General features: G+C 40.0%; 1 protein-coding gene across 6 annotated transcripts in view; it reads right to left on the bottom strand.

Moving 5' to 3' along the window:
- The window catches only part of TPX2 (TPX2, microtubule nucleation factor), a 54,429-nt gene continuing 37,832 nt past the window's right edge, over nucleotides 6,362–22,958 (bottom strand). For 5 of the 6 annotated variants that reach the window (XM_005688361.3, XM_005688360.3, XM_018057685.1 and 2 more), the window contains 8 exons: nucleotides 21,406–21,544; nucleotides 20,554–20,770; nucleotides 14,316–14,411; nucleotides 12,508–12,684; nucleotides 11,756–11,902; nucleotides 9,852–9,963; nucleotides 8,793–8,980; nucleotides 6,362–6,860 (listed from right to left, as the gene is read on the bottom strand). In XM_005688361.3, the coding sequence (XP_005688418.2) occupies nucleotides 6,750–6,860; nucleotides 8,793–8,980; nucleotides 9,852–9,963; nucleotides 11,756–11,902; nucleotides 12,508–12,684; nucleotides 14,316–14,411; nucleotides 20,554–20,770; nucleotides 21,406–21,544 (1,187 nt within the window). In that variant the 3' untranslated portion in view covers nucleotides 6,362–6,749. The remainder of the gene's footprint in view (nucleotides 6,861–8,792; nucleotides 8,981–9,851; nucleotides 9,964–11,755; nucleotides 11,903–12,507; nucleotides 12,685–14,315; nucleotides 14,412–20,553; nucleotides 20,771–21,405; nucleotides 21,545–22,958) is intronic. The other variant, XM_005688363.3, reaches the window with a different exon arrangement.

Below are 22,958 nucleotides of genomic sequence, written 5' to 3'. Positions count from 1 at the left end.
TTCACTGAAGTCCAAATGGAAATCTAGGGGCAGGGAGCTTGCTAGAAGAGCCCTCTTGCAGTGACTGAGCAGCTGACTATAGAAAAATATAAATGTGAAAGCAGGGCCAATGTGATTAAAACAAACTGCCTAGGAAAAAAATCTGAAAATATTCAAGCTGGGAAGAACCTTATTTTTATTTCTAATTCAATCTCCTCTTTGACGATATGGAAACTGAAGTGATGTGGAAACTGAGGTCCAGAAAAGCAGAGTGCCTTTTTAAAGGTCACCCAGTGTGCCTATGCCAGAAGAGAGATTATATTCCCTGCCTCTACTCTTCCTAAAAGACACCATCATAGCCCAGCTAGTTAAGAAAGACAAAGGCGGTCCTAAAACAAATCTCAACAGCTTTGAGACAATCTACTGGGTAAATCTGTCTTAAGACACAGAGTTCCAAAACTTTAAAATAGCATAACTAGAATTCTCTTGAGAAAGGCTTTGCTAAGGGCCAATAAACTTTTTCACTGGGCACCAGTGCCAGTAACATTGACATGTCAGCCAAAAGGAGCTTTCCAATTTGCAAACGTGTATGCCAGAATGATGTCATCAACTATGCTTTTGGGAGGGACTTACATTTCCTTTGAACATTTTAATTACAAAGATTGACTAAGTGGTTTGAAACAGCCATTTAAATTTTAGAAACAGATATAATACATTGGGGGACAAAGAAATCTGTCTTATAAATAGCCTAGAAAAATCTTTTGCAAAACAAACATTTTCAATGGGGAGAAGTAAACTCAAGACAATGGAACAGCATGCTGCTATTACAATTGGTATTTATAGAGTATGCAATAATACGGGAAAAATATTTGAGTTACTACTCTGAAAAAAAAAACAGAATACAAAAAATACATATAAACAGAAAACCACTACAATGTAGAAAAAAATTTTTATAAGAGAAGATTATACATAGAAACAGCAGTGTTCAACATGAGTGATGGGACCACGGGTTTTTTTCTCCTGCCATTACCAGGTATTTTCTGAATTGTATATAATAAACAATAAATCCCAATTTTAAAAAAAACACTGTGAAATCCAGTTGAGATTTTTGTATAGAGCAAATTCAAAGAGTATGTAAGAAAGTATGCTGGAACACTGAGTGGAGTATGTCAGTGCCAGGTCAGCCTCAGGCTTTTCACCGCTCCTTACCAGCAAACTTGATAATGCTGCCCCAAAATGCTTCTCAAATAACAATTTATAACCACTGACTATATATTTGACCCACTGAAAAACACCCACCTTGGCTCCCAAAAGAAGCCCTGAGAATACCGTGTGTGTGTCCTTAGTCACTTAGCCATGTCCGACTCTTGCGACCCCGTAGACTGTAGCCTGCAAGGCTCCTCTGTCCACGGATTCTCCAGGCAAAAATACTGGAGTGGGGTGCCATTTCCTTCTCCAGAATACTACCAGTGCTGAAACTAGCTGATGAACAATTCTTAACCTGGTCACACACCTGCCTGTGAGGTTCTGGGATACTAGTCCCATAACTACTTGGGTTTTGGCAGATCAGACAGGTCAGTTTTTATTTCCCATTTAATAAAATTTTAAGAAAAAGGAAGAAGGTAACTGATGCCCTCAGGCTAGGCTTAATCTGGCAAAATAATTCCTGATAAAACCTAGGATTTTCCTAAGCCCCTCCAACCATGGTTTCTTGGAGTATGTTAGCATTTGTCAAGCCCTTTCAAGAAGCTGATACCTTCAGCACATAAGAGTGGTGTTTTGACCAGAGCCCTGCCTCTTACTCTCTTGCAAGAAAGAGAATAGCAAACAGCATCAGACATTGTTTTTGATGTCACCAATCTTCACCACAGCACTAGAGAATAGAATGGGTATGCAGGAAGACAGAAACAAGGAAAAGGTATGTCCCCAGGCTTCCCCGGTGGCTCAGACGGTAAAGCATCTGCCTACAATGTGGGAGACCTGGGTTCGATTCCTGAGTCGGGAAGATCATCTAGAGAAGGAAATGGCAACCCACTCCAGTACTCTTGCCTGGAAAATCCCATGGATGGAAGAGCCTGGTAGGCTACAGTCCATGGGGTCGCAAAGAGTCGGACACGACTGAGTGACTTCACTTTACACTGGCTTTGGTTGAATAACAAATTGTCCTGGAATTCTTGGCACTGAAGCAAACACGTCAGCTCCCTGGTTACTGCTCAAAGTAACCAAAGCCTTCGTCACTGCTCAAAGTACCACACACTTTAACCTTCCTGCTCTTTCCATAGGCCTGGGTTTGTCCTGTATCCAGGAAACTTTATATGTTGTCTAAACTGACCATCCCAGTAGGCTACAAGGCAGAATCAGAATGCTGGCCGGTTTCTACCTGGATCCACACCACCAAGTTGTTACTCAGCCTGCCTGTGCAGAAACAGGAGCCCAGCCACGTGGCTGACAGCTTTTTTAACTGCTACTCTCAGCAATGAGGAACTTCCCCAGCAGGCAAGATTCAGAAGGGAACTGAAAAGGAAGCATAACAAGATTTACCGGAGAGGATACACAGGTTTAACCAGATACTCAGGCCAATAAGCTGTCAAGGTTTCAGTGAAGCCATGAAGAGCTAAAAGGCCAGGTGTTGCTGACCTGACCTCAAGCCCTTGGGACATCAGGTCACTTGGCCAGGATGTCACACAGAACTAGATCCCACTCCAGGTGTGCCTCCTCATCACACTAGATTCTCCTAAGAAGGTTCATACTTTTGCCAGGGAGAAAGCTACCACAATGCCCAAGGTAGTCACATCACCCAACGCAAAATACATTATAAAAAGAGCAAGGTGCAGAGTGTAAATTATGATACTATGTGTGGAAAAATGAGAAAGCAGATAGGAATACATCCATGCTGAAGCCATCTCTGCAAGGAAACAAACCTGGAGTATCATCTATACCTGGAGTGGGGAACTAAACACCTTTGCAGCTTTTGAATTTTGAATAATGTGACATATAACCTTAAAGAATAAATTAAAGGCAAATGCATACGGCTATCATCTTATTATTAAAAAGATGCTCTGTGACTGTGTGTATATAAAAAACATTCTGGAAGAATACACAACTGTTAATAATGGGTAACTCTCAGGGGATGGGAGGAGGGACAGTAAGGGAGACTTTAGTTTTATACAGTTTGTACCATTTTGTTTCCAAAAGGCAGTACAGTTAGCCCTCTGTAACTACAGGTTCCATATCTGCAGATTCAACCAATCACAGATCAAAAATTTAAAAAAAAAAAAAAATTTCCAGAAGTTCCAGAAAACAAAACTTGAATTTGCTGTATAGGGACAACTTTTTACATACCATTTACATTGTATTTACAACCATTTACATTGTATTAGGTACTGTAAGTAACCTAGAGATGATTTCAAGTACATGGGAGGATGTACATAGGTTACACCCACTTCATATGAGACTTTAGAATCCACAGGTCCTGGAACCAATCCCTTGTGGATACTGAGGGATGACTGTACTACTTTCATAATTTTTACTTAAAAGAGAGACATCTTTAAGAACGGCAATCTCACCTCAGACAAGAATTTCTAAATTCCTGCAGCATTTTTTCTGTCTCCTGTTACTCAGTCACATCCTATCTTGTAAGACAACTATGTGTGTACAAGACTTATCTCCATTAAATGTTGGAGCAAATGCCACTGCAGCCTGTCTACCACTTAAGCTCCACTTTCCAAGGACAAAATTCTGTGGAAAAGAAATGGTAAGGAATAAAACAGTAGTCAAAATGGCAATAAAGCAATCACACAAGAACAAAATGATCAAATTAAGAGTGAACAATAATTTTGTATTAATTAGCGTAAAACTATTAGCAATGGGGAACCATGACCAAGTCAAAACAACACTGAAAACAAGAGTCCTTCCCAGAAAGTGTGGGAATTCCAATAATCTGCATGTACACATGTGCTAGAAGTTTTACAAAATTGCCAAGCCAAGTATGGCCACAAGACTTCTCAGTTAGAATTCAGTAAATTCCTATTAGAGGTCCAGTTCTTTGTTTAGGAAAATTCCAGGGTAGCTTGAGAATTAAAAGCAAAGCTCCCTCTTGGACAAGTCCTGAAGGATAAAATAGAACCCAAATTTCCCTGTAAAATAAAAGTAGTTTGATTTTCAGGGAAAATGGGAGGCTTTACTAGAAAAATGAAGGTCACGTGAGGTGGTCCAAAAGAAAGGATTCAATACTAGACGGACGGTGATGAGAAGAGACAGACATCCACCCGGAAATTCTGGGAAGCAAGGGCATCTTAATTTGAAAAGCTATTTGCTCTGAAGTAATATAATCCCTCCTTGTTGTCTCTAAGACACTGTCACACATTACCACCCTGATGTGGGTATGTCTACAGAGGGTAATCCAGGCTGGAGCAAACGGGGTGAAAAATCCCATAGGTCCACAATTCTTGATAACACTCTAAAATTCTCAATTTGAGCACCAGATTTATTCTTCTATCTGAAACTGAAACAATAAATGGACAAAATATATGAAAAAATGGTTTTAGATGGTACTATATAAACGATAGCAAACTGTTAAGAGAACTGCTGATTCACGGGAAGGAGAAAAGTCGAAAAGGACACACACAGAGAGGGGACCAACATATGAATAGAGGTAGAAAAACCTGAGAGGTGACAAGAAACAAACAGAAGTCCTCCTCACCCCCTGAGAATCCACAAGAGATACAAGGACTGTGGTAGAACTGGATTTTTCACAGCACAAGGCCTGGAGAACTCTATCTCTGTTTGAGGTTGATACCTGAATGCCCTTCTCTACCCTCTCTCCCTTTCCATGTCCAATCAGTCAGCAAGCCTTGTCAGTTACAGCTTCAAAATCCATTCAGAATCCCACCGTTTCTCATCACCTCCACTGCTACCACTCTAGCCCAAGCTACTACCAGTTCTCACCTGGACAACAGCAAGAACCTCCTCTCCTTCCTGTTCCCAATCTCACATTCCCCCCCAAATCCCCATCTCAGTCTATTTTCCACACAGCAGTCAGTCAGAGAAACATTCATCACCTGACAGAAGAGGACAGTTACTTGTTTATTGTCTGTCTCCCTTCTAAAAGGTAACCTCCAAAAAGTCAAGGTCTTCTATTTCTGTTCATTGCTTATATGCCCAGAGACTAGAACAATGCCAACATATATATAACTAGCACCAAATCAATCTTTCAAAAATGAACTACCCAAGTTGTTATGGAACCACACACCACAGATCTTTAGGAAACGAGCAAAAGAACTGCACTGTGTTATCAGTCTGTGGGCCTTCAGGAGACGCAGGATCTGCAAATCACGCCTCGCTTTGTTGCCCATCACTAAATCTGCAGTGGACTGTAGATAATGCTCACCGAATGAATAGACAAAAGGAATATAAAATAGATCCAATATACTGCCTAGGACTGACTGGCCTCGGCAGAATAGCATACAGCCTTTAACTCATGGCACAGAACTAAGACTGGTACAGAGTAAGAGTTCATAAATGATATCAAGTCTAAAAGAAAATAAACTATTTCACATGAACCTGGCAAATTCTGTGCCAACAGAATACAAGGACCATGGATATGATTACCCTAATTTTTATCTTCAAGGAATAACAATTTTATTTATCTACATCTCTACTAGTTTATAAACAAGTCCAAGAAACTCAGTGGTTTACCTGTTCTACTAGAGATATATACATTAAAAAACATCTGGGAGGCACAAAGAAGGAAGTTATCATCCTTACTGGATGAGACCACATGGTCAAGAAAAGATTTATGAGAAAGATTTCATAAGGAAGAGTTTACCACATGAGAAAAAACACATTTGGAGAAGGCGGCACAGTCCGTTTTGAAGGTATAATGGGTTTCCAGAGTCATTCCTAGGAGGGAGTTAACAAACAATGGAAGGATTCTGACATAGGACAGAAAAGAGCACTTTCATTTAAGGACAGAGCCTATGCTTTTAAAAGCTCCTGGACTCTCCTCTCAAAGTAGCCACTTCCCCAGTAAGATGTGACCTCTAAAGGGGCTCAACAGATATAGAAACACCAAATAACAAAAAATCGGGGCTGGGGGAAGAGAGGGGAAAAACAAATTTTATTCCAGTCCAGGTCACTGGAAAACTTAACACACGTACTGCTCAGGGTTCCGTTATCACAGGCACCAACAAGGGAAGAATCTGCCTGAACAGCAGATCTGCCTGAAGCCAGCTGATGGCCGCTGTGAGGTTCTGGTCAGTCAAGTCTCATCAGGTGGTTCATGAGGCTTCCCCACTCATAGTGATGGGCCCCTTAACTATAAATTCTTTTTGCAGAGAAGAGGAAAGAATCTGATGGTTCCATTTAATCCATAACTTAAATCTCTCAGTATTTAACTATGTTTATTTTATGATTAAAATAGAAAAAGAGAGGTGGGATAAGGGCAATAGAAATTACACTGCGCTGATATAGAGGCTTAAATTCTAGTCAGAATTAAGGTCCATACTGAAGGTCAACCATCATACTGATGGTTCCAAAGAGTCTGGTTGAGACATACATGAGTTGAGTCTCATTATTAGCCACAATAATATAGGAAAACAACTCTCAATGAAACTGGGAGTCCACACTTGTCAGGCATGCTCTGTAAGGCATGGGTAGGAAAAAGCCTGGAGAAATGGATTCTCTCCATGCCCCCATGACAAAGGTGGCTCCTGGTTTGGTGGAAAAAGCAGCTCAGGTTCTCAGATGGTGTCTGCAGCTCAAAGACAAGTTTAGCAGTGGAATCGGGTAGAGAACTTGGGTGAGACAGGCACAGTCAGGGGCTGGTCACTGGACTTGACTTCCACACCCTGGTATCTTCGTATTGGATTTGCTTTGTGTACCTGCAGAAAAAAATGTAATTACCATTGATAAGGATGTTAGAGAGCTACACTTATGGGTGTTTTTATTTTTCTTGAGAACATTTTTGTATAGTATTGCACATCCCAGTCACTAATTAAGAGAAGGGGGGAAAAAGGCAACACAGTCTAGCAGCAAAGCATTAAGAGCTCTGGAGCCCAAGTAGATTTCATTTCTATTATTCTTTGAAGTTTGTTTTTTTTTTTTTTAATGTGGACCATTTTAAAACTATTGAATTTGTTACAATGTTGCTTCTGTTTTTCATGCTCTGGTTTTTTTTTTGGCCATGAGGCATGCGGGATCTTAGCTTCCCAACCAGGAACTGAACCCTCACCCCCTGCACTGGAGGGCACTGGACTACCAGGGATGTTCCCCAGGCAGATTTCTCTTCTGGTCTTGGTGGATTCCTCAGAGTGCATGTATCACCAGTCTGACTGTTCAGTACTGGAGTATAATGGGGGTATACTCAATTGCATCAGAGGGGAGTTACACCTTAAGAATCTGTCAGAGTACAATCTTAAGCTTACTGAGTCTCAATATTCACCAAAAGTATGGACTTTAAAGCAAACAAGCAAATAAAAAACTAGGAAGCGCTGCTGGGAGAAGGCATGGTCCCATCCGTTCTTAACCCTGAATCAAACCAGATTACTAAAGAGCGCTACAATATGGATAAACACAAGAGGCAGCACTCAAGCAGTGAAGAAAAATCAAAACACTTGAGACTGGCTTTCTGAGTGTATCTGGACTGAGGATTATATATATGTATTTTTTCATCTAATCAGCAAACGGTAATTTGGTTTTGTCAAGAAGCTACCCCTTTAATAGTTTGTCCCTAGAGTCTTCCTTGGCATTGTCACCTCTACTAACAGTTACATCAACTGCTGGCTTAGCTATTTTAGACAGAATCTCAATAACATATATTTCCACAGTCATCCTTTTATTTCACTAAGCATTTGAAGTTCCATCTAAAATGTTCCTCATTAATGCAATTCATGTGGCTTACTACCGTCTTAGTGAAAGGGTCCTTAAGGTGAATTAAGCTTTCTTTTTGGGTAACTAATATTTAAATCGTTATCTAGTGATAGCATGGAACGTCACCTGGACTGATATGCACTATAACTCCAAGGGATCTGAATCAAGTATTATGAGGAAAATGAAAATACAGTTGTCACACAATTCCCATGCCCTTCCTTACCTATATATTCTAATTGTAAAACACACTGGTTTCCTTATTATTCCTTAAGCCTGAAGGCAATAATAAAAATAAGTTAAATAAAGAGTCCTGGGACTTCCTTGGTGGTACAGTGGATAGAAGTCCCCCTGCCAATGCAAGGGACGTGGGTTTGATCCCTGGTCTGGGAAGACTCCACACGCCATGGAGCACAACTACTGAGCCCCAAGTGCTGCAACTACTGAAGCCCATGGGCCGAGAGCCCATGCTCTGCCACAGGAGAAGCCACCATAACGAGAAGCCTGCACACAGCAATGAAGCACAACCAAAAATAACTTTTTTTAAAGTCCTACAAATGTGTTATTGTGCACTGGCATAGCATGCGATGTTCTCTTTAGGAAGAAATTCTGACTGAATCTAGGATCAAAGATAAATGTATTTTTTAAAATAACTAGTTTGTTTATATCTCTCGACCATGGTAAGTTTTGCAACTGACAGGTTGGTTCCCATAAAGGGCCAAAATTATAGTATAAACTTAGGAGATGCATGGATCACAATATAAACATCTTTAGCCTCGTTCACTTGTCAACTTTGTCACCACCCTTGGTTTGCGTGACTTCTCGGTTTCACTCATCTCTGATGCATCCTTGGAGGCCACCTTAGATCCCTTCTGGAACAAGGCAAGGTACAGATGAACAAAACAGATGCAATCATGGGTTAGTCAGCACTTAGGCTGCCCAGTTACCAGTTCTTTCCGTAGTCTGGCCAACTCCTCCTTCTGCTGCTCTTCCTCCTGCTGCCTGGCTTCCTCTAGCTGCTGGGCTTTCAGGGCCTCCACCTCAGCCATTCTTTTCTCCAGCTCCTGCCGCTCCTTGGCTCTCTTCTCTGTCGCCAGCTGAAAAGGTTCCTGAACTAGAGAACCAGAAAGGCCCTCTGAGTACAGAAACAGAGAGAATATTGGTGCACAAGCATGACTTGCGGAACCCTAGCCCCATAGACCCAGCAAGTGTACAGAGATGCATGGCAACAGAAAGGCGGAGCTCAAAGGAAGCCCAAGGGGGAGAAAGGTGAAGTATACCACATACAAAAAAGTCCTCAAATTTTCAGGGTTGCAACAGTACCCCACTCCAGCACTCTTGCCTGGAAAATCCCATGGACGGAGGAGCCTGGTGGGCCTCAGTCCATGGGGTCGCTAAGAGTCGGACACGACTGAGCGACTTCACTTTCACTTTTCACTTGCATGCACTGGAGAAGGAAATGGCAACCCACTCCAGTGTTCTTGCCTGGAGAATCCCAGGGACGGGGGAGCCTGGTGGGCTGCCGTCTCTAGGGTCACACAGAGTCGGACGTGACTGAAGCGACTTAGCAGCAGCAGCAGCAAGGACCCCTGTAAATCATCTAATTAGGAGAAAAGCAAGACCCATATAGATAGTGGCTTGCTCAAAACTACATAGTGACTGTGAGACAGATTTAGGAGAAGAATCCCACTTTTCTAGAAACGCAGCTCAGTTCTTAAAGAAATCAAATGTCTTCTATCTAAGACTAGCTTTAGGGTGAAGTCCAGAAAGAAATCCTAGCTCTTCCCTCCTTACTTGCTACTCTCTGAGCTGAGAAGTAAAATTGTTGAAATGCCAGCTGCTTCCTCCCAGACACTATTCTGCTACATTCCACAAAGATCTAAGGAAGAAATGCTAGATCTCTACATGCAAATGCTTCTGGTTGACACAGCATTGTACTGACACAACTCAGTTCTAGGAAGTCTCACAATTCTTCCCCAATCCCTCAAGAACACATAAAATACTACCGATAATGGATTTTTTCTCTCTCTTAGGAACAAAGGGCTCCTGGGAGATGACAGTGTTTGGACGAGCCTTGAAGCAAGCTGCTTCTTTCTGCTGCTTTAGTTCTTCATCCAGCTGTAAGAAAGAAAATCTGTCAGCCAAGCAACCACCAACTTTCCATTAACTACCACCTCAATTACTCAAGTTCGAATGTTTCTGAATTGTTTCATCTATAAAGACAGCAAGTAATTACTAATCAATACCATGGGAACACAATGACCAAAATCCAGACTGTAAAACCTAGATAGGACAAACAATCCCTTTTATTCAACGTACAAAATGCACATAGAGCAGCCTATAGATGAAAAGTGATTTAGAGATTTATCAAACAAATATAAAATATGGACCTTTTCTTGATCCTGATTTGAATAATTCAACTGTTTTAAAAATGAGAGATAGGGGATATATGAATGCTATTTGTCACTATTAAGAAATTACTGTTAATCTTTTTAAGTGTGATAATAGCACTGGAGTTATGAAAACTTTTTAATCCTTGCATTTTAAAGTTACACACTAAAGTATTTTTGGATAAAATGAGATGGCACCTAGGATTTGCTTCAAAATAATCTTGTGTAGGCAGAAATATCCAGTATAGAGATGAGTAGGTAGAAAGTTAGAAGAAGTAAGATTTTCCATGTTTTGAGCACTAGAAAACACGGTGACAGATTCATGGAAGTTCATTATACTATTCTTTCTTTTATATACATCTGAAAAACTTAAAAAATCTTTTTATTATGGAAAATACCCCCCATATTCTATGTCATGATTGCTTTCAAAGCAACAGCCCTAAGTTCTCCTAGAGAACAGTGCCAACAAGGGGCCTAGACTTAGTAACTTAATCAATAGTATCTCTTGGGCTGCAACAGGGGTGACTTTCTACAAAGATCAAGCCAGAGCCCCTTTTGGACAGATTCCAAAATAAGAGATAATATTAATACTGACAAACTTAGGGATTCAGAGATTTTTTCCCAGACAAGGCAGAATTAGATCCCAACTAAATCAGCCAACAACCTATTAACTGTTTTAAATCACCAATCATCTATAAAGAGCAAATAGCACACTATGTTGAGAAAACATACTCTATTGAGAATCTATTTTTATCATATAGTTTCTTATCAAACCACCAACAGAAAAAAGTGAATATTTAATGAGCAAGTCTAGTAGATGAAATAGATGAGATCTTTAAGAATCTCCTGTCACAAAAAGAGTCTATCAGCTCTCACATTCTCCAGATGATCACTTACAAACTTAAGCTTACAGACCAAATCCAGCTTGCAATGTCTTTTTGTACAGCCCTTAGGATAAAGATGGTCTTTATATTTTTAAAGGGTTGAAACACACAACATGTGACAGAGACCATATGTAACCTATACAATCTATAATACTTAATATATGGTATTTTATAGAAAAAGTTTTCTGACCCCTGACTACAGTCAGTCAGTTCAGTTCAGTCACTCAGTCGTGTCCGACTCTTTGTGACCCCATAAATCATAGCACGCCAGGCCTCCCTGTCCATCACCAACTCCCGGAGTTCACTCAGATTCACGTCCATAGAGTCAGTGATGCCATCCAGCCATCTCATCCTCTGTCATCCCCTTCTCCTCCTGCCCCCAATCCCTCCCAACATCAAAGTCTTTTCCAATGAGTCAACTCTTCGCATGAGGTGGCCAAAGTACTGGAGTTTCAGCTTTAGCATCATTCCTTCCAAAGAAATCCCAGAGCTGATCTCCTTCAGAGATCTACAGTAAGAGTCCCTAAAACAATCCAGTATGTTAGTTCCCAGATGAAGGCTGGTGTAGCGGGTCTACCTACTGTAACAAACCAACAGTCAAGCAATTCACATTTTAACTGCTCTCCCCATCCCCACCTGGTGCTTCCAAGTCTGTGCCTTCAGGGCACCTCTTCTGTCTGTCTCCAAGCAGAATGGCTCAACCTGGGTGGTATTCTTCACCTTCTTTTCTGGCAGGTTAATGGTGTCAAAGTGAGGCAAAGGATGTGCCTTGAACTTGGGCACCTAATAGAAAAGAAAATGTAAGATTTAAGATAAGGCCTTTCTAGTCAGAAAGCCACAGCTACTCCAGAATATTTGGATGAATCTGAAAAATATAAAAGGCAAGTTTTTCAAACCAGCACAGTACAGAAAACTAATAAGCTCAAAAGGAAATCAAGGCTTTCCTCCCAATTTTGCCAATAACTACCAGCATGATTCTAGGGGCAAGTCACTTAACTTCCTTGTGCTTAACTTTCAGAATGGTTATTTAAATTACTTGCCCTATTTATACTTCATAAGGTTCTTAGAGGGATCAAAGAAAGTTAGTGACTATACAGTTAAAAGTACAACATAAGGAACTTCCCTGGTGGTCCAGTGGTTAAGAACTGCCTTCCAATGCAGGAAACACGGAACTAACATGTCACGGGGCAACTAGAGAGCCCACATGCTCTGGGGCCCATGAACCACAACTAGAGAGTCCATATGCTGTGATGAAGATCCTGCAAGGCGCAACTAAGACCCGATGCAGCCAAATAAATAAACTTTTTAAAAAGTGCAAGATAAAGATACCTTTGAGGGATTAAAGACTAGTATTAATATTATGCTACTTATAGAAATGGAACACCTACCTCTCCTTTCTGGAGTTCTTTTATTTTCTTCTCTTTCTGTAACTGACGTTCTTTGTCCCGGGAATCAAAAGAAAAAGGGCATACTTCCACAGTTCTCCCCACTGGGATCTGGGGCTTAAAAGGCATTCCAAAATATGGCACAGGTTGAGCTCTTATCACTACTGGCTCCTCCTCTTCCTAAGGGGAAAAAGTTACCAGTTTTAGAGACAAGATTTCTCACTCTCTCACCTCCTCTGAATGCGAAGTCAGAAGACAATATATGAAAGAAGTCATTAAGGCAAGTCACTCAATCTCTCAGGTGTCTTAGCTTCCTTTTCTATCAAAGAGGGATACCTACCAACTCACCAACCTACTAAGTCATTTATTAACTCACAGGTGTAAGATCAATGTGAAAGCATTTGATAAACTAACACAATTACCTTTAAAGCATCTAAAATTTTTCACAGGAAGGCTGGAAAAACTAAATGAGCTCAAACTGTGAGTAAAATGAAGAACAGAAGAAAAGTACTAACCAAGCATATACCTTGGCCTCTTTTTTGACCCAGCCTCCAGACTCTGCTAAAACATGTGACTGGGAGTTATTTCCAGTTGCTAAACCCAGAATAGGACCAAGTAAGTTGACTGGGTTCAAGCTGGTAACATAAGATTACTGTGTATTCTAGTTTCAAATGAATCTATAAAAAGGTTTATGCTTGAGATATGCTATAAAATTACCCTAACTCTGGATATTTATAGATAAAAAGGGAGATGTAACAAGAAACTAGCCTGATCAATGACAGTTTATGTATTCCAACTTCATGAACCATCACCACATAGTCACCTCTTTAACCCTTGGGTCAATGGAGATAGGACAGGGCAGATGTAACTACTTAGTGTAAATTTTACAAATCTTTCACTGAATGATGACAATAGCTCAGGCAAAATAGAGTATAGGTCTTAAAAAAAGACTGATTTTTCAATTCAATGGAAACAAACATAACTCGTTACAACCAGTTACCACTGAAAGCCAAAATGACTCATCATTGTCATTCAGTTGCTAAGTCATGTCCAACTCTTTGAGACCCCATGGACTGCAGCACATCAGGCTTCCCTGTCCTTCACTGTGCCCCAGAGTTTGCTAAGATTCATGTCCATAGAGTTGGTGATGGTGTCCAACCATATCATTCTCTGTTGCCCCCTTCTCCTCCTGCCCTCAATCTCCCAGCATCAGGGTCTTGTCCAATGTTATCAGCTCTTTGTATCAGATGGCCAAAGTATCAGAGTTTCCACTTCAGCATCAGTCCTTCCAATGAACATTCAGGGTTGATTTCTTTTAGGACTGACTGGCTTGAACTCCTTGCTGTGTAAGGGACTTTTAAGAGTCTTCTCCAGCACCATAATTCTAAAGCATCAATTCTTCGGCACTCAGCTTTCTTTATGGTCCAACTCTCACATCTGTATATGACTACTGGAAAAACCATAGCTTTGACTAGACGGACCTTTGTTGGCAAAGAGCCTCATACACTTACTACTTTGTTCTTGGAAGAGCAAAAATAGATGATCAATCATTCATACCCATTGTTAAGACAACTTCAGCAAGAATGACTGCCTTTGAATTCCTCTATGTTTAAGAAAGAGTAACATTTAGATTTGGAGAAGGGCATGGCAACTCTCTCCAGTATTCTTGCCTGGAGACCCATGAACAGAGGAGCCTAGTGGGCTACAGTCCATAGGATCGCAGAGTTGGACACAACTGAAGTGACTTAGCATGCACACAATGCTTAAATTGATTATGCAGAAGGAATAGAGATCCCATCCTAGGGAATCACCTCATCTTCTTTGGTGGGCATTCTGATTCTGTTCTTCAGAGCAAAGGCTGGTGACTTTGGAACAGTGATTGGAAGCTCTTTCTTTTCAGGAACACCCTGAAGAGAGCAAACAACTCAATTAGATATCCCAGAACAATCTCAACTAGGTTATGTGATGAAATTAATACCCCTCTTAGAAGTTCATGTATTAGAAATCAAAAAAGGCTAGTTGTTATTTATCCACCTAACACTGGTATGTATTAGTACTCCAAAGGAGGATTAACATGACAGAAGATCTGCAAAAAACATAGTTTGAATTGTATATTCAATAAAAAATAAAACTCATCAAAATATTTTTTGGTATTTTTGAAAAACACCACAAAATAAACTAACGTCAATATTTTATTGCTTCTCTCCCTTTTATACCCCAATCCCTTAAAAACAAAATCAAAAAGGATTTCCAAATGTTAACTAAGGACAGAATATGGTCCATTCTCCTATACCTATTTCATATACAGCTCTACAATAAGAACTTATATTTTAAAATGTTACCCTCAAAAGGTGAATGGAAAAAAGCACTGGGCAAGGTCTAGCTTAATTTCCTTTTGCCAAATAACTGGACAAAGAGCAAGAAGTTAACAAAGATACACAGAGGCTTAATCTCAAGAATTTTAGAAACTATAATCAGGCATTTTTCATCTAAAAGACTGAGCAATACACTTTAAAGACTGATTAATATCAGTGTTGGTTGGCATGTGATGAGAAGTGGGCAGTCACATACAGTTGGGTGAGGTATAGGACACAAGCTGGTACAATCTTTAGGAATTAGCTATTAAACCTTTAAATGGTCATACTCTTTCACCCAATATTACACCCTAATATTTGATCTCTAGTTTAGTTTTTAGGTATATTTCAATATAATATTTTTAAAAACAATAAAAACAACTGGTTAAATCCTTTCTTAAACTATGGTGCATATCCACACAATAGAATATTATACAGTCATCAAAAAGAATAAAATAAAACTTTATTACTGACATAGAACAGTATTCATAATATTGACAGAGGAGGGACAAGTGGCTGAAACAAAAAATATTTTGTGTTTTTAAAACGTACATGTAGAAAGACAAATATATGGTATCACTTAAACGTGGAATCAAAATTTTTTAAATAATATAAATGAACTTATTCACAAACAGAAACAGACTCACAGATCTCAAAAATAAACTTATGGTTACCAAAGGGGAAATAGGGGCAAGGGGATGGGGGGTGAGCAGGGATAAATTAGGAGCTTGGGACTAACACACACACTACTATATACAAAACAGAAAATCAACAAGGACCTACTATATAGCACAGAGAACTCTATTCAATATTCTAAAATAACCTATATGGGAAAAGAATCTGAAAAAAAATGACTATATGCGTATGTATATAACAGAATCACTCTGCTGTACATCTGAAACTAACACACTGTAAATCAACTATACTCCAAAAAATTTTTAATAAATCAAAAGATACCTGCATATACACTAAAAATAAAACAATTTATATACATAATTAATCTAAGCATAGAAAACAAAATTCAAAAAGAACACCAAACTATCAACTCTCACATCTCTTTGGGAGCAGATTAAAAGAGGCATTTAATCTCTATATTCCTTAATTCTTATACATTCAACTCCTTTGAAGATTTTTCTGTTTTGTGATTCCAAAACACTGCCAACATTTCAAATCCTTTCGATTGAATTATGTGTATCATACTATGCACGTGATTCAAACATAGTTTAGAAAGCTGTTCCACAAGTATTTTCTAACTCTGCTAGAGTTTACCCTCTATCATGAATCTGGCAATCTCTAGGGCTGTTGTTCTTCATAAAGTGTATGACCAGATCAATTTTTTAAATATCTTAAAGACATCCTCAGTAACTCCTTATTTGTTACACCCACATCCATATGCTTCCCCCATCAGCTCTCTATTCCACTTCTCTAACTCTTCATTGTTATGCCATAGGCCACACTATCTATTGCCTGTACCGTTCCACTAGCCCACTAACAACTTTCAGCTTCTCATCTCATTCTGTGAGTCCATCTTCTTATACAGTCAAAAGATCTGATCATGTTACTTCCTGATTTAAAATTCTTTAATGGCTCCTAATGTCTACTTAGAACAGTATAACATATTCCTTAGCATGAAGGACAAGGTGCTTCATAACTTGGTACCCTGCCTGACTCTCCAGGCATGTCTCCTGTCCCTCTCTAGACATCACCTTCCAGCCACAATGAACTACTGGCAACTGCCAAAATTTAACACTGGTTCTCATCTCAGTACCTTTGCCTATGCTCTCTCTGAAATGCTCCAGCTGCTGGGAAGTATCTAATCTTTCTTTTCAAGCCTCCACTAAAGCATCTCCTCTTTTATAAAGCCCGTCAGTAGATCACTCCCTGAACCTACTGATCCCACTCTCCCTTGTACACAGTTTATTATGGTACATACAAAAACTTCATTGCAGGACTTCCCTGGTCATCCAGTGGTTAAGAATCCACCTGCCAATGCAGGGGACACAGGTTTGATCCCTGGTCTGGGATGATCCCACATGCCACTGAGCCTATAGGCCACAACTAGTGATGAACCGGAGCTCCCCAGAGCCCATGCACCGCTAGAGAAGAGTCCCCATTCACATCAACTAGAGAAAGCCTGTGCATAGTAAAATTTATTAAAAAAAAAAACCTTCATTGCCCTTGTTGATTTAAGATACTCATCTCCTCCTGCTATGAGTGCTTTGAGAGTAGGGACTGTTATTCCATCAATCCCTAATACCTAACACCTAACACAGATCTTGGCAAGTATAAGGCATTCAGTAAATGTTTGTTGAATGAATACTGTAAGCATGAATAACAGAATTTATACCTTGAAGCCTCTTGGACTCTAATTTATACCTTGGGAGACTTCTTAATCCCAACAATGCTGCAACTGCTCCAAACATGTTTGGAATGTCTTTCTTGGAGTGGCCTTCAAAGCCAGTTTTAGGGCCATGCAAGGCAGTTGCTCACTCTTTAGTTTTAACTAAGCAATACTGTTTCCAGCTTCATTACTCTGGACTACTCCGAAGTTTTAGTTCTGAATGACTTGAGACCAACTTCTAAAAGCTAATTAATCTTTAAAGTAACAAGACCTGGTATTGTTGAAGAGATCCAAAAAACTGCCACAACATCTAAGACAAGTGGCTTTTCCAAAATGTTTTGTACACTATCAATCTTTGGAAAGAATACGTACTCTCTCAAGCTGACTACTGTAAAGGGGAGCTTCAATCTGCTGTGAAAAGTTGTCACACACTTTCCAAAGAAAATCAGAATCACTAATACAGTAAAATTTAATATAGAACTTATAACCAGACTGACAAAAGTTTATGAAATGGGTTTTCATCTAATGCTTACCAGAAAACAACAAAAATCTCTTGTTCTACATCCTGGACAGGTGGACACCAGCCTGGAGCTTGAACACAGCCAGGACAGGTGGAAATGGAAAGAACACTGCACAAGAAGTCAGAGGTCTTTTCTAGCCCAGCTTTCATTCCAATCTGTATAATATGTCCTTGTTTTTTTTTCTTTTCGTAAAAATAATTGAAATAAATATCTGAGAACTCATTTAGCTCTAAAATAATCCCTCATTTCCTACTTTTCCCCTCTGTCTGCATCCTCCCAGCAGAGAGATATGCATTTTGAAAGAAATCTCTAACAAGTAAGCCAGGAAAGAGATATTTCTATGAGTGGGATCAATCCTCATATTACTTGGGGGAGAAGGAAAGGTGATTTATGAAAATCAATCCATACCCCATCTCCACTGCAATCAAAGCCATTAGGGGGCTCATTCAGAAACAGAAATAAAGAAACTAGGTTTCTAGAAACAGAGAAAGCTTTTTGTTTTACTGTTTTAAATTGTTTTTAGTTATAAGCTCCTTGAGGGTAGAGATACTGCCATTTGCATTCCTCTAGAGCACCTACAAGAAGTAGTAATTGTTCAGGGAACATATGTTGATTAGTATTACTGTCCTTATTTGTCTACATGCCAATCTGCTCTTCTAGACTGCGAAAGCTTTGAGGATGAAGGCTATGTCTGATTTCATTTGAATTCCCAGTGTCTAACACGGGCTGATGGATTTCAGCTTGTATTGTCTCTCACACAGTTGTTCAATACCCCAGTGCCTATGCTATGCTTAGATGTTGGCGAAGCAGGAGTGAACAAAACAGATAGACATGGTCCTTGCTATCTGGGAGCTCACATTCTAGTGGAGGAAAGAAAAGACAATGAAAGAGTAACAAACCAAGCATTTTTTGATTTTCACAAGTGCTCTGAAGAAACCCAACAGAATATGTAGCTGAAGGAATGGGGAAGCTCTGAAATGAAGCTGAGGGAGGGTATTTCTAAAGAGCTGACAAATCGGTATAAGTGGGCAATGTGGATGGATAAAAGACACATTTAGGAAAAGCAGCCCAGGATGGGATGTAAGGGGTGAGCATGTCTCCCTAAGGCAGATATGCCCCCAAGTGCCCTGGGACAACTTATGAGGCCTATCCCAGAGCAATTAGGAATTACCATGAAGCAATGTTATCTCAGGGACTATGAAAAAAAAATTTTTAAAGCCTGCTGGTGTCCCCAAGTCCCTAAAATATCACTGCTAAAATTACTCACTGGCCTCACTGATATCATATCCACCTCTGTGGAGCCCCAACTCCCCACTAGATGTCGGCACCAAGTTCACATTTCACACCCTGGAGCTCAAGGCTTTCATCACTCCACCTCGGCCCGAAGGGCCCTTTTCTCATCCCTGCCTCAAGGCCCACTGCTGCCCAAGCCCATCTCTCATCAGCCCCGTTGTCTCCTTGCCACCTATCAACAAGTGGGAGAGCACAAGAAACGCTGTAAGGACACAGGAAAGAGCTTCAGCATCAAGGGGACACAGATGGAGACAACAGTCGCAGACAGACAGCTGCACTCAGGCTCTGAAGGCATGTTCTTTTGCTTTAAGAGTAAAGCACTAAAAGTTAAGACACCTAACTTCAGTTCTGCCATCAACTTTTAAAAATCTTCCTATGGGCAAGCCATGTTCTTCCTTCAAAGAAAGCCCCCCTTTTCTAAAAAATGAAGAGAATAGAAGGAATAAATATATCTATGACTCCTTCTATGCTTTGTTTTCTCTAGAATCCAAAAGTTGAAGTCCCTGGAAATTTCAGTAGGGAAAGAGCCAAAAACAAACTCAAAACTGCACTTGTCAGAATAAATAATGATAAAAGCATTGTGAGGTAGAGAAACACAGGGTTTAAGGAGATGACAGGTTCAAATCCTGGTTCTGCATACTAGACACCTCTTAGCATCTCTCTGCTAATCTGAAAAGTAGGGATAAAAATAGAACCTATTTCTTAAGAGTTGTTATGAGAAATCAATAAGATAACCTACGTAAAACGCTGCACAATGTAAGCATGCAACAGTTATTACTATTAACAGCACAACTGCTTACTCTGTGTCAGACACTAAGGTCTTCATCGGGGCTCTCTAATCTATGCTGCACCTGACAATCAAAACTCCAGGGATGGGGCCCAGGAATCTGTTTATGTAACAAAATCCCAGAGGACTCTTGAGACGCAGGTGATTTGGCAGTGACTACCCTACAACATACCATATCAGTTCAGTAGGTTCTTACTTACTCACCTAGTGTTTTGCTGATCTGTTTATCCAGAACTCTCAACACCACGTTACCCAGTACAACACTACTCTATGATCTCACTTAACTAACTCCTCATGAACCCTAGTCACCCGTCCCCACTTACCACTTCACCACAACATTTCCAAAGTACAACAAACTGCCAAACCAATTTCCTCCATCAGTGTTTCTAAAAATGGAGTTCAGGTAATACTGGTGATATTTAGGTAGGATGTAGACAGCTTTTTAAAAAATAATCACACATTTTCCTAAGAACCTTTCATCATTTTAAAAGGTACTTCCTATTTTAATATAAGAGCATGGACCTTTGAACCACATTACCTAAATTCATATCCCAGCTCTGCCACTGGCTGCTTTATGATCCCATACTGGACTTTAAGTTTCCTAAGAGCAAAATCCACCTCTGCCATGTCTCTTTTTCACCCAGAGCACCTAATACAATGTCCTGATCACAGTATCCAAACATGTGTGACTGGGTGGATATGTGGTTGTGAGCATGACACTTCTACCAGCTCGCAGGGCTTCCCCACTCTTACCACAACATCTTCCAAGATCTTAGTAGGGCAGGGCCTGGAATGAAATTCATAGCGTTCCTCTTCCAATTTCTTCTTTGACTCCCGCTCCTGGATCCTTTTCTCAATTTCTAAATCAAAGCCAACAGGCTGAGTAGGTGGCTTCACAGGCGGTTTCTTAGGCAAGATGGGCCCACCTTCAAGAATTCTGGGATCAAGTTCCTGTGCTTTGAATTTGTATCTGTAAGGCGAGAGTTTAAGCGATAACCACAAAAAAAGATATTTTTAATAAAATGAAAACTAAACAAAGTAGGCCAAAACCAGAAAAGAAAAAAAGTAATCATTAAGATTATCCATCATGTGCAACAAAAATTCAACTCTCTATAGCCATTATCCCCGCCTCGAGAGCAAAGGAAAAACAAGACAGTCTAACATCTCCACCACTCTAAAGACTGGGGTTTTTCTTGTACTTCTTTTGAGAAAAGAAACTCCCCCTTCCCAAAAGAAGTACAGAAGGGAAAAAGAAGGCCACAGGAGACAACCTCCAGATTTAACTTACATTAAATCCCAGTTCTCTCCACTGGTAACAGTTTTAACAATCCCTTGGGTAGCCATTCAAAGGGCACTCTTTACTGGAATCATAAATTCTCCCACCCCAACCTCTGATTTTTTTTTTTTTTTTATACCAGTTTACACTCCAGGAAAGCTCCCTACTCCCACTTTCAATCCTTTCATCACAGAGGCAAGGCGGAGCCTGCAGCTCAAATACCATAATTTCCAAGGCAAGAAAAATAGTAACTGTCCCTCTTACAGAAGTGAAAAGCAAGCAGGCAGGTTTTGGGAACTCTTCCTCAAATACTGCCAAGTGGAACTTACTGTTGCTGCTTCTCAAGCTCCTCGGCCTCCAGATCCGCTGCACTCTTGCAGGTCACAGGCCGTGTACGATGTTTGGTTTGCAGCACAGGAGTCTGTGGGTCTCTGCATATTCTGACCACAGATTTGGAGGGTAATGGCACTGTAAACCAAGATCACAGACATTCACCTAGCTAAGACCCCGTTTACCTGTAGGTGCTGACATAGCTAGGCAGCCTAGAGATGCTAAGCCACAGAGTGGCTGGCCCCTCACACTCAACTCAGCTCAGCTCAGCTCACATCACTCAGTCTGACAAACATTCAGTCCTTTCTCTCCTATCACTCTCTATTGAGAAGTGATGATAAAGGTAGCCTGTGGGTAAACTCTGCTATCATCTTCTGAATCTAAAATCCATTTGTGTCTCATGGATTTCTTATCACTGCAGAGGCCTGCACTGCCTTTCTACTGACAGCGCCAACTATTTTGCATGTTATTGACAAATAAGATTTAAAATAAGGCATTTTTAAAGACCAAGTAACAATTTCCAGTATTATGAACTCCTTAAAAGCATCTATATCAAAACATCAAGACTATCTCCCACAGAAAGTCAAATGAAAAAAGTAAAAAGAAAAAAAAGCTATGTCAAAGCATCAATATTAAGATCACCATCATCATTCACAGAAAATACTATTTACCTGGCCAGAAGCAACCTTGTCAATTTTCATAATTACCCAGAATAAATTTTCTTACCACCTTACCACCTAACAATTGGAGATGAAGACAAATCTACTTATTTTAGAAATAAGCCAGGCTTCAAGTATATATATAACTATTAGTGAGCTATAATAGTCCAAAATTTTAAATAAGAATTGCAGAAAATAATTTTTCTTTCTATTTGCTAGGTCCAAGATTCTAAGAGAAGAATACCAGACTCTAAGAGTCACATATATTTGGAAAGTCGCGGCTAATACTTACATTTCCATTAGAATAAAAAAGATTATTTTCATGATATAAAATTTGACAAATGGCTACTAGAACACGATTACATTAGGAAATGCTGTCCTTAAAGGAACTAACTTATCTGGCTACCTAAAATAGCACTAAACAGTGCCTAGGCAAAGGCAGGAAAAATTCAGAAACCTTCAAAGTCAAACAACCAGATTTTGCTTTATCCAGAATACTACCCTGCATGGTTGACAACTAGTTTACACCACACCTCCAATCCTCAAACTTCTTTTAGGAGGTATTTTATAAAGATAGACACTGTTAGATTAGCTTCCTCTCATCTGTTCACCACCAAATCTACAAACTAACCAACATTTGCACTTGTTGCTCTCTTCTGCTCCCCTTTCAAAGAACAATCACCCCACCTGTGCTAAGTATCCCTCTCCTACCTGCACAGGGTCTTAACCATTGGGTATCTCTTTTCTCTCCTGTATTTCCCTGCCTGGACTTCTCAGCACACAGACTGCCCTCCCTGTCTCGCACTTCCTTTGATTCTTACATTTCACTCCACATTCACGGCACTCACAATGATCTGTGATGACCTATTTATCTCTCTCAATGAATTACAAAC

Source organism: Capra hircus, chromosome 13 (assembly GCF_001704415.2).
Source record: "Capra hircus breed San Clemente chromosome 13, ASM170441v1, whole genome shotgun sequence".
In the NCBI taxonomy this organism is placed as follows: Eukaryota; Metazoa; Chordata; class Mammalia; order Artiodactyla; family Bovidae; genus Capra; species Capra hircus.
Note: the sequence above shows the minus strand (reverse complement) of the source record. Positions and strands in the feature narration are given on the sequence as shown.